The sequence below is a fragment of the Mustelus asterias genome, unplaced genomic scaffold (assembly GCF_964213995.1).
Source record: "Mustelus asterias unplaced genomic scaffold, sMusAst1.hap1.1 HAP1_SCAFFOLD_3440, whole genome shotgun sequence".
Taxonomy (NCBI): Eukaryota; Metazoa; Chordata; class Chondrichthyes; order Carcharhiniformes; family Triakidae; genus Mustelus; species Mustelus asterias.
This window is the reverse complement of record NW_027593385.1, coordinates 1-12,500: the sequence shown is the minus strand read 5'-3', so window position 1 is coordinate 12,500 and position 12,500 is coordinate 1. Positions and strand designations below refer to the sequence as shown.

The 12,500-nt window shown below is 49.1% G+C and overlaps 1 protein-coding gene across 1 annotated transcript in view; it reads right to left on the bottom strand.

The window, feature by feature from the left end:
• The window catches only part of LOC144490567 (uncharacterized), a gene marked incomplete at both ends in the record, with an annotated part of 30,842 nt that extends 18,557 nt beyond the window's left edge, over window positions 1–12,285 (bottom strand). Inside the window, 4 exons of the mRNA XM_078208286.1 lie at window positions 323–421; window positions 5,643–5,771; window positions 7,678–7,776; window positions 12,187–12,285. Coding sequence (XP_078064412.1) covers window positions 323–421; window positions 5,643–5,771; window positions 7,678–7,776; window positions 12,187–12,285 — 426 coding nt within the window. The remainder of the gene's footprint in view (window positions 1–322; window positions 422–5,642; window positions 5,772–7,677; window positions 7,777–12,186) is intronic.
• Window positions 12,286–12,500: the final 215 nt, after the last annotated feature.

The following is a 12,500-nucleotide window of genomic DNA, read 5'->3' as shown; positions in this document are numbered from 1 at the left end:
AGAGAGAGAGCGTGAGAGAGTGAGAGAGAGAGTGTGTGTGAGAGAGCGTGAGAGAGTGAGAGTGAGAGAGAGAGTGTGTGAGAGAGAGAGTGTGTGACAGTGACAGACCGAGGGAGGGTGTGTCTTTCCCTATTTTAATAAAAGGAAGGTTGCCTCTCGCTCTCCATCATCAATGATCCACATTGGGAATTATTTTCCGGAGTCTGAAACATCCGGACCGTGGCTTCCCCGGATTCTGTGATCCAAGTCACCAATCCCTGCGGACTGAGTCCCTGGACAGGGCGAGGCTGGAATGGGGAGATTCGTGTGGTGTTTCTCTCACCTCAGTGACAGCCTCCAGCGACGCTCCATGTTTCAGCAGCAGATCCATCACTTTGATATGGTTCTTCTTACAGGCAATGTGTAACGGTGTGAAGCCATTCTAGAAACACAGTGACAACACGTGAGTGAGCACTGACTGAGCGTGGCAGCAAACTGGGTGGAAGCACACCACCACCGGGCAATGGTCAGTCAGAGCAACCATGGAGAGGACCACCGAGAAAGGGTCTGATTACTGTTTGACCACTGGTTCAGGCAGCTATAGCGGAGTGTGACAGTCACTCAGCCAAGATTAGACACACCCTGGAGTCAGTTCATGGTGTCAAAACTCCTGGAAACTAAATAACTGGAGAGAGGGAATGTGGGACTAAAACCTGACAAACTAAAGACAGTCTGAAATAACCGAGACCACCCCCCACCATCCCACATCCTCCCCCAGCACAACATCCCAACATGTGCGGTTAGGGGGATTGGCCATGCTAAATTGACCCTTAGTGTCCAGAGATGTGCAGGTTAGGTGGATTGGCCATGCTAAATTGCTCCTTAGTGTCCAAAGATGTGCGGGTTAGGGGGATTGACCATGCTAAATGCATGGAGTGATGGGGATGGGGCAGGCGAAGGGGGCCTGGGTAGTATACTCTGTCAGAGAGTTAGAAACAGAGAAACATAGAAAACCTACAGCACAAACAGGCCCTTCAGCCACAAAGTTGTGCCGAACATGTCCCTACCTTTGCGATTACTAGGCTTACCTATAACCCTCTATCTTACTGAGTTCCAAGTACTTATCTAAAAGTCTCTTAAAAGACCCTATCGAATCCGCCTCCACCACCGTTGCTGGCAGCCCATTCCACACACCCACCACCCTCTGAATGAAAAACTTACCCCTGACATCTCCTCTGTATCTACTCCTCAGCACCTTAAACCTGTGTCCTCTTGTGGCAACCATTTCAGCCCGAGGAAAAAGCCTCTGACTGTCCACTCGATCAATACCTCTCAACATCTTATACACCTCTATCAGGTCACCCCTCATCCTTCGTCTCTCCAAGGAGAAAAGGCCGAGCTCACTCAACCTATCCTCATAAGGCATGCTCCCCAACCCAGGCAACATCCTTGTAAATCTCCTCTGCACCCTTTCTATGGCTTCCACATCCTTCCTGTAATGAGGCGACCAGAACTGAGCACAGTGCTCCAAGTGTGGTCTGACCTGGGTCTTATATAGCTGCAACATTATCTCACGACTCTTAAACTCAACTCCTCGATTAATGAAGACCAGTACACCATACGCCTTCTTAACCACAGCCTCAACCTGCACAGCTGCTTTGAGCGTCCTATGAACTCGGACCCCAAGATCCTTCTGATCTTCCACTCTGCCAAGAGTCCTGCCATTAATATTATATTCCGCCATCCTATTTGACCTGCCAAAATGAACCACCTCACACTTATCTGGGTTGAACTCCATCTGCCACTTCTCCGCCCAATCTTGCATCCTATCAATGTCTCGCTGCAACTTCTGACATCCCTCCACACTGTCCACAACACCTCCAACCTTTGTGTCATCAGCAAACTTACCAACCCATCCCTCCACTTCCTCATCCAGGTCATTTATAAAAATCACAAAGAGTAAGGATCCCAGAACAGATCCCTGGGGCACTCCACTGGTGACCGACCTCCATGCAGAATATGATCCATCTAGAACCACTCTTTGCCTTCTGTGGGCAAGCCAGTTCTGGATCCACAAAGCAATGTCCCCTTGGATCCCATGCCCCTTCACTTTCTCAATAAGCCTTGCATGGGGCACCTCATCAAATGCCTTGCTGAAGTCCATATATACTACATCTACTGCTCTTCCTTCATCAATGTGTTTAGTCATATCCTCAAAAAATTCAATCAGGCTCGTAAGGCATGATCTGCCTTTGACAAAGCCATGCTGACTATTCTTAATCATATTATACCTCTCCAAATGTTCATAAATCCTGCCCCTCAGGATCTTCTCCATCAACTTACCAACCACTGAGGTTAGACTCACTGGTCTATAATTTCCAGGGCTATCTCTACTCCCTTTCTTGAATAAAGGAACAACATCCGCAATCCTCCAATCCTCCGGAACCTCTCCTGTCTCCATTGATGATGCAAAGATCATCACCAGAGGCTCAGCAATCTCCTCCCTCGCCTCCCACAGTAGTCTGGGGTACATCTCATCCAATCCCGGCAACTTATCTAACTTGATGCTTTTCAAAAGCTCCAACACATCCTCTTTCTTAATATCTACATGCTCAAGCTTTTCAGTCCGCTACAAGTCTGCACTACAACCACCAAGATCCTTTTCCATAGTGAATACTGAAGTAAAGTATTCATTAAGTACCTCTGCTATTTCTTCTGGTTCCATTCAAACTTTCCCACCGTCACACTTGATAGGTCCTATTCTTTCATGTCTTATCCTCTTGCTCTTCACATACTTGTAGAATGCCTTGGGGTTTTCCTTAATCCTGCCTGCCAAGGCCTTTTCATGACCCCTTCTGGCTCTCCTAATTTCCTTCTTAAGATCCTTCCTATTAGCCGTATACTCTTCAAGATCTCTAACATTTCCTAGTTCCCTGAACCTTTTGTAAGCTTTTCTTTTCTTCTTGACTAGATTCATTACAGCCTTTGTACACCACGGTTCCTGTAACCTACCATAACTTCCCTGTCTCATTGGAACGTTGCTATGCAGAACTCCAGACAAATATTCCCTGAAAATTTGCCACATTTCTTCCGTACATTTCCCTGAGAAAACCTCTTTCCAATTTAAGCCTCCAATTTCCTGCCTGATAGCCTCATAATTCCCCTTACTCCAATTAAACACTTTTCTAACTTGTCTGATCCTCTCTCCAATGCTATTGTAAAGGAGATAGGATTATGATCACTATCTCCAAAATGCTCTCCCACTGAGAGATCTGACACCTGACCAGGTTCATTTCCCAATACCAAATCAAGTACAGCCTCTCCTCTTGTAGGCTTATCTACATACTGTGTCAAGAAACCCTCCTGAACACACCTAACAAACTCCTCCCCATCTACACCCCTTACTCTAGGGAGATGCCAATCAATATTTGGGAAATTAAAGTCTCCCATCACGACAACTCTGTTATTATTACACCTTTCCAGGATCTGTTTCCCTATCTGCTCCTCAACATCCCTGTTACTAATGGGTGGCCTATAGAATACACCCAGTAAAGTTATTGACCCCTTCCTGTTCGTAACCTCCACCCACAGAGACTCCGTAGACAATCTCTCCATGGTGTCCATCTTTTCTGCAGCCGTTGGTGTCGACTCAATGGGCTGAATGGCCTCTTCTGCACTGCAGCGACTTTCTGATTGTATTCTATTATTCACATCACTCTGATATTATGGTCCATTCAGGAGTTCCCCAAGGCCAGCACGGAAACGTGGGCACAAACTGTGGTCACGGAGCTCCTCATTTACATTCATCAGCCAGAGAAATATATTCAGGTCGAGACAATAACATCGTCAAACATCCCAGGGCGGGTTCATGCGGGAAACATTATCATCCAGAGTTATACTGGGACACACCAACTCAACAGGGGGAAAAGAGGCAGATCTGAAGGAGCGAGAGAGAGAAAGAGAGCGAGAGAGAGAAAGAGAGCGAGAGAGAGAGAAAGGAAGAAGGAGCGAGAGAAAGCGAGAGAAAGAGAAAGAAGAAGCGAGTGGGAAAGAGTGAGAGAGAGAAAGAGAGCGAGAGACAGGTAATATAGAGGGACAGGTAGTATTGAGGAAGCAGGGGGGCTGCAGAAGGAATTGGACAGGTCAGGAGTGTGTGCAAAGAAGTGGCAGATGGAATACAATGTGGAAAAGTGTGAGGTTATGCACTTTGGAAGGAGGAATGAGGTGTAGACTATTTTCTAAATGGGGAAATGCTTCGGAAATCAGAAGCACAAAGGGACTTGGGAGTCATTGTTCAAGATTCTCTTCAGGTTAACGTGCAGGTTCAGTCGGCAGTTAGGAAGGCAAATTAGCATTCATGTCGAGAGGGCTAGAATACAAGAGCAGGGATGAATTTCTGTATGAGGCTCTGGTCAGACCCCATTTGGAATATTGTGAGCAGTTTTGGGCCCTGTATCTAAGGAAGGATGTGCTGGCCTTGGAAAGGGTCCAGAGGAGGTTCACAAGAATGATCCCTGGAATGAAGAGCTTGTCATATGAGGAACGGTTGAGGATTCTGGGTCTGTACTCATTGGAGTTTAGAAGGATGAGGGGGGAGAATCTTATTGAAACTTACAGGATACTGCGAGGCCTGGATAGAGTGGACGTGGAGAAGATGTTTCCACTAGTAGGAAAAACTAGAACCAGAGGGCACAACCTCAGGCTAAAGGGACGATCCTTTAAAACAGAGATGAGGAGGAATTTCTTCAGCGAGAGAGTGGCGAATCTGTAGAACTCTTTGCCGCAGAAGGCTGTGGAGGCCGGGTCATTGAGTGTCTTTAAGACAGAGATAGATAGGTTCTTGATTAATAAGGGGATCAGGGGTTATGGGGAGAAGGCAGGAGAATGGGGATGAAAAAAATATCAGCCATGATTGAATGGCGGAGCAGACTCGATGGGCCGAGTGGCCTCATTCTGCTCCTGTGTCCGATGGTCTTATGAAAGAGAAAGAGAGCGAGAGAGAAAGAGAATGAGAGAGAGAGAGAGAGAAAAAGAGCGAGAGAGATAGAGAGAGAGAAAGAGAATGAGAGAGAGAGAGAGAAAGAGAGCAAGAGAAAAAGAGAAAGGGAGGAGGAGTGCGAGAGAGAAAGACCAAGAGGGACAAAGAGAGCGAGAGAGAAAAAGGGAAAGGAAGAAGGAGAGAAAGAGAGCGAGAGAGAAAAAGAGAGAAAGGGAGTGAGAGAGGGAAAGAGAGTGAGAGAAATCGAGTGAGAGTGTGAGAGAGCGAAAGAGAGAGAGAGAGCAAGAGAGAAAAAGAGAGCAAGAGAGAGAAAGAGGGAGAGAGAGAAAGAGGGAACGAGAGAGAGAAAGAGGGAACGAGAGAGAGAAAGAGGGAACGAGAGAGAGAAAGAGGGAACGAGAGAGAGAGAGGGAACGAGAGAGAGAAAGAGGGAACGAGAGAGAGAAAGAGGGAACGAGAGAGAGAAAGAGGGAACGAGAGAAACAGGGAGCGAGAGAGAGAGAAAGGGAGATACAGAGAATGAGAGCGAGAGAGAGGAGTAATGTTCAGGAAGGGGATCTAAAGAGGAAGATTCCCTGTAAAAGCTTTCCCCGTGCGTTCTGGCCCCATGACGCACAATCCCACAATTCCACACATGCACAACAGAGAGATGGGAAAGACTAACCAAAGCCCTGGCACTGGCCTTTGCCCCTTTGTCCAGGAGGACCCTGGCCATTTTGTGGTGCCCGCAGTGTGCTGCCACGTGCAGCGGAGTGAGGTTATCAAGGGTCACATCATCGATCTCGGCTTTGTACTGCAGGAGCAAGCGGACACAGTCTAAGTGGTCGCCTTGGGCAGCCATGTGGGTGGGAGACAGGCCATTCTAGAGAGAGCACAGAGAGAGAGAGAGACAGAGACAGAGCAAGAGGCCAGAATGGAGTCACTCAAGACAGAAACAAGATCAACAGCTCATTCTCAGCCTGCTTCAGGAGGGGGCGGAGAGAGTGGGGGTGGCAGAGGGACAGGCACAGATTCTCACTCAGGGGTAGGCATGGATTCTCAGTTCCGGGTATGGATTCTCAGTCCTGAGTACAGGTGCGGATTCTCATTCCCGGGTGTGGATTCTCAGTCCCGGGTACGGGTACGGATTCTCAGTCCCGGGTACGGGTGCGGATTCTCAGTCCCGGGTACGGGTACGGATTCTCAGTCCCGGGTACGGGTACGGATTCTCAGTCCCGGGTACGGGTGCGGATTCTCAGTCCCAGGGATGGGTGCGGATTCTCAGTCCCAGGTACGGGTGCGGATTCTCAGTCCCAGGGATGGGTGCGGATTCTCAGTCCCAGGTACGGGTGCGGATTCTCAGTCCCAGGTACGGGTACGGATTCTCAGTCCCGGGTACGGGTACGGATTCTCAGTCCCGGGTACGGGTGCAGATTCTCAGTCCCAGGTACGGGTGTGGATTCTCAGTCCCGGGTACGGGTACGGATTCTCAGTCCCGGGTACGGGTGCAGATTCTCAGTCCCAGGTACGGGTGCGGATTCTCAGTCCCAGGGATGGGTGCGGATTCTCAGTCCCAGGTACGGGTACGGATTCTCAGTCCCAGGTACGGGTACGGATTCTCAGTCCCGGGTACGGGTGTGGATTCTCAGTCCCGGGTACGGGCGCGGATTCTCAGTCCCGGGTACGGGTGCGGATTCTCAGTCCCAGGTACGGATTCTCAGTCCCGGGTACAGGTGTGGATTCTCAGTCCCGGGTACGGGCGCGGATTCTCAGTCCGGGGTACGGGTGCGGATTCTCAGTCCCAGGTACGGATTCTCAGTCCCGGGTACGGGTACGGATTCTCAGTCCCGGGTACGGGTGCGGATTCTCAGTCCCGGGTACCAGTGCGTATTCTCAGTCCCGGGTATGGGTGCGGATTCTCAGTCCCGGGTACGGGTGCGGATTCTCAGTCCCGGGTACGGGTACGGATTCTCAGTCCCGGGTACGGGTGCGGATTCTCAGTCCCGGGTACGGGTGCGGATTCTCAGTCCCGGGTGCGGATTCTCAGTCCCCGGGTTCGGGTGCGGATTCTCAGTCCCGGGTACGGGTGCGGATTCTCAGTCCCGGGTACGGGTGCGGATTCTCAGTCCCCGGGTACGGGTGCGGATTCTCAGTCCCGGGTACGGGTGCGGATTCTCAGTCCTGGGTACGGGTGCGGATTCTCAGTCCCGGGTACGGGTGCGGATTCTCAGTCCCGGGTACGGGTACGGATTCTCAGTCCTGGGTACGGGTGCGGATTCTCAGTCCCGGGTATGGGTGCGGATTCTCAGTCCCGGGTACGGGTGCGGATTCTCAGTCCCGGGTACGGGTGCGGATTCTCAGTCCCGGGTACGGGTGCGGATTCTCAGTCCCGGGTACGGGTGCGGATTCTCAGTCCCGGGTACGGGTGCGGATTCTCAGTCCCAGGTACGGGTGCGGATTCTCAGTCCCAGGTACGGGTGCGGATTCTCAGTCCCAGGTACGGGTGCGGATTCTCAGTTCCGGGTATGGAATGGTCAGTGGACGTGTGTTTAGTAACAGTCGCTTTGCCACCCCTCGTTTGGGCACTGTACTTGGCTGTGTGTGTGTGTGTGTGTGTAGTACAGGGAATAGGGTGTGGGTGAACTGTGCCAGTATTGTGGGACAGTGTTGATGCGTCTGTTACTATGTTTATCGCGCTCTCACACCTACCTTCCACCTACCTTGGTTTTTGCCATGATTGGCGCGTTGCGATCCAACAGGATCTCAGCGATGCGGACGTGGCCATTCCGGGCGGCACAGTGAAGTGGGGTCAGTTCATCCTGAAGGGGGAACACACACAATTCCCAATTACAGCCGCAACACCTGCAGAGCGACCTTTCACCTCACGCCAAAACCTGACGGCCATCCCCTTCTGATTAGCGTACACGAAGAGTCAACCTTGTTTGCTGAGGGAAGGCTCTGTAATTTTATTCACCCCAAACAAGCCAACTCACCTTCTTAATCTATTCACCAGATGAAGATCTACTGACACCTCGACCCTCCATGGAGCAGAAACATGGAAGATAGGATCAGGAGGAGGCCATTCGGCCCTTCGAGCCTGCTCCGCCATTCATCACCATCATGGCTGATCATCCAACTCAGTAGCCTAATCCTGCTTTCTCCCCATAACCTTTGATCCCGTTCGCCCCAAGTGCTATATCCAGCCGCCTCTTCAATACATTCAGTTGCATCATGCTTAGGGAATCGTGTCTTCCAGAGCTGGAACAGTGCCTCCTTATTCTTCCCTGAGATCACAGAATCATAGAAGCCCTACAGTGCAGGAGGCCATTTGCCCCATCGAGTCTGCACCAACAACAATCCCACTTAGGCCCTAACCCCATGCATTTATTCTAGTAAGTCACCCTGACACCAAAGGGCAATTTAGCATGGACAATCCACCTAACCCGCACATCTTTGGACTGTGGCAGGAAACTGGAGCATCCGGAGGAAACCCACGCAGATACAGGGAGAATGTGCAGACTCCGCACAGACAGTGACCCAAGCCGGGAATCGAACCCGGGTCCCCGGTGCTGTGAGGCAGCAGTGCTAACCACTGTGCCATCGTGCCGCCCCAATGGGCGGAGGATGTGGGTGTCACTGGCAAAGCCAGCATTCGTTGCCCATTTCCCTTGAACTGAATGGCTCGCTCGGTCTTTTCAGAGGGCAGTTGAGAGTCAACCACATTGCTGTGGCTCTGGAGTCGCAAGTAGGCCAGACCGGGTAAGGATAGAGTCATAGAGGTTTACAGCATGGAAACAGGCCCTTCAGCCCAACTTGTCCATGCCGCCCTTTTTTAAAAAAAAACCCTAAACTAATCCCAATTGCCCGCATTTGGCCCATATCCCTCTATACCCATCGTACCCATGTAACTATCTAAATGCTTTTTAAAAGATAAAATTGTACCCGCCTCTACTACTACCTCTGGCAGCTTGTTCCAGACACTCACCACCCGCTGGGTGAAAAAATTGCCCCTCTGGACACTTTTGTATCTCTCCCCTCTCACCTTAAACCTATGCCCTCTAGTTTTAGACTCCCCTACCTTTGGAAAAAGATATTGACTATCTAGCTGATCTATGCCCCTCATCATTTTATAGACCTCTATAAGTTCACCCCTCAGCCTCCGATGCTCCAGAGGAAAAATGTCCCAGTCTAGTCAGCCTCTCCTTATAACTCAAACCATCAAGTCCTGGTAGCATCCAAGTAAATCTTTTCTGCACTCTTTCTAGTTTAATAATATCCTTTCTATAATAGGGTGACCAGAACTGTACACAGTATTCCAAGTGTGGCCTTACCAATGTCTTGTACAACTTCAACAAGACATCCCAACTCCTGTATTCAATGTTCCGACCGATGAAACCAAGCATGCTGAATGCCTTCTTCACCACTCTGTCCACCTGTGACTCCACTTTCAAGGAGCTATGAACATGTAGCCCCAGATCTCTTTGTTCTGTAACTCTCCCCAATGCCCTACCATTAACTGAGTAAGTCCTGCCCTGGTTCAATCTAACAAAATGCATCACCTCGCATTTATCTAAATCAAACTCCATCTGCCATTCGTCAGCCCACTGGCCCAATTGATCAAGATTCCGCTGCAATTGGAGATAACCTTCTTCACTGGCAGATTTCCTTCCCGAAAGGACATTATGAACCAGATGGATTTTAAAAAATGAAAATGGTTTCATGACCACTATCTCTGAAACTAGTTTTTAATTCAAGATAATTCACCCAATTTAAATTCCTCCAGCTGCCGTGGTGGGTTTGGAACCTGTGTCCACGGAGCCTCTGGATTACTAGTCCAGTGACATGACCAAAGAATGGTGTGGAAGGTGCAGCACGGAGAAAGGCTATTCCCCTTAACTGGTCTGTGCTAGTGCTTATGCTCCAGCCTTCCAAGTCTTTTTAGCTTCTAGAGAGCTACTTGTGACTCCCCAAGAACAACAACACAGGGTGGTGAAGAAGGCATTCGGCACGCTTGGTTTGACTGGTCAGAACATTGAATACAGGAGTTGGGACGTCTTGTTGAAGTTGTACAAGACATTGGTAAGGCCACACTTGGAATACTGTGTACAGTTCTGGTCACCCTATTATAGAAAGGATATTATTAAACTAGAAAGAGTGCAGAAAAGATGCTACCGGGACTTGATGGATTGAGTTATCAGGAGAGGCTGAATAGACTGCGACTTTTTTCCCTGGAGCGTAGGAGGCTGAGGGGTGATCTTATAGAGGTCTATAAAATAATGAGGGGCACAGATCAGTTCGATAGTCAACATCTTTTCCCAAAGGTAGGGGAGTCTAAAACTAGAGGGCATAGGTTTAAGGTGAGAGGGGAGATACAAAAGGGTCCAGAGGGGCAATTTTTTCACACAGAGCGTGATGAGTGTCTGGAACAAGCTGCCAGAGGTAGTAGTAGAGGCGGGTACAATTTTATCTTTTAAAAAGTATTTAGACAGTTACATTGGTAAGATGGGTATACAGGGATATGGGCCAAATGCGGGCAATTGGGACGAGCTTAGTGATTAAAAAAAAAGGGGCGGCATGGACAAGTTGGGCCAAAGGGCCTGTTTCCATGCTGTAAACCTCTATGACTCTGTGACCAGATTTAGGTTGGCCGGGACTCGCCTCACTGATCGGCCTTGGGCATGGTCGGAGCTCGCACAGCATGCATGCTCACCCTTTCCTGCCACCATGGCAACCAGGGTCCAAGGACAGCAATTAGTTCAAATTATTCTCACCCAAGGCAGTTCCACGACCAGAGTCAACCTGCCTGGCCTGAATTTGAAACAAAAACTCGGCAGTTAACTGTTCCCTAGTGCGTTTCCTTGGCAATGCCTCCACCAATCAGAGCCCACTTGACAACCAATCAGCGCACTCTTCTCTTGCAATATAAATTGTTGTCCCCTTTCCAATTGGTATGTTTGCGGCTCTTACCCTGTTGAGTGGAAGATGAAAAACTTCGACAGCACGTATAATTTTTTCAGCAAAACTGTTAATTATTCTTCTGGCCTAATATTCCTTTATTTGTAGCTTACTGGAGCATGTGGCATGTGACTTAGTCCTCGCGTTTAGCTCTTTCTTAGTGAACAGAGAATCCCCTCTCTTGAAAGCAACTAAAGTCTTTAAATTGGCCACACACGAAACTAGGTTTGGACACACACACACATCGACCTCATACAAATAAACCAGCCAGTGACAGACAGGGGTAGGAATTGTAACACGGGCAACATTTCAGTTCATCTCTCAACTGAAATATTTACAAAGTTAGGGACTCGATTCTTCTGTTCATTTAAAAAAAATATTTCTTCAAAGTAATTAACAATGGACCAATTAATCCCTGCAGTGCAGAAGGAGGCTATTTGCCCCATCGCCAACAATCCCAGCCAGGCCCCATCCCCCTAACTCCAGGTATTTACCCCACTAATCCCCCTGACACTAAGGAGCAATTTACAATGATCAATCCCTCTAACCCGCACATCTTTGGACACTGAGGGTCAATTTAGCATGGCCAATCCACCTAACCTACAAATCTTTGGATACTCAGGGATAATTTAGCATGGCCAATCCATCTAACCCGCACATATTTGGACACTAAGGGGCCATTTAGCATGGCCAATCCACCTAACCCGCACATCTTTGGACACTAAGGGGCAATTTAGCATGGCCAATCCACCTAACCTACAAATCTTTGGACACTAAGGGGCAATGTAGCATGGCCAATCCATCTAACCTGCACATCTTTGGACACTAAGGGGCAATTTAGCATGGCCAATCTACCTAACCCACACATATTTGGACACTAAGGGGCAACTTAGCATGGCCAATCCATCTAACCGACACATATTTAGACACGAAGGGGCAATTTAGCATGGCCAATCCATCTAAGCTGCACATCTTTAGACTGTGGGAGGAAACTGGAGGACCCAAATGAAAATCACACAGACACGGGGAATTTGTGCAAACTCCGCACAGACTCAAAGCTGGGAATTGAACCCGGGTCCCTGGCGCTGTGAGGCAGCAGTGCTAACCCACTGTGCCACCCATGGGATCCCATTCTCATGAATCCCTTGTTTCAGAGGTTAAAAGAGTTGATATTTCTTCCAAAAAAGCAGGCCGGAGAATTTTTTGCCTGCAGTTGGGGAGCAGATGTGACCTCCCGCAATCGGGAGCAAGCTCACCAAGTCTCGTACGCTCACCTTTGTCCGTGCGTCAATCTGGGCTTCCCGGTCCAACAAGAATCGAACCATGTTGGTGTTTCCTCTCCTGGAGGCGATGTGCAAAGCTGTGATTCCATTCTGAAGGTGATAGGGAGCAAAGGAGAATCAAACTCAAGGAAATGCTCTTTCAAGCCATCAATCTCTCGCTCCGTCTCATCACTCAATGAAGAATGGATATGGTAATGAAATCAGAAATAACCAATCCACCGAACCTGCACATCTTTGGACACTAAGGGGGAATTTAGCATGGCCAATCCACCTAACCTGCACATCTTTGGACACTAAGGGACAAT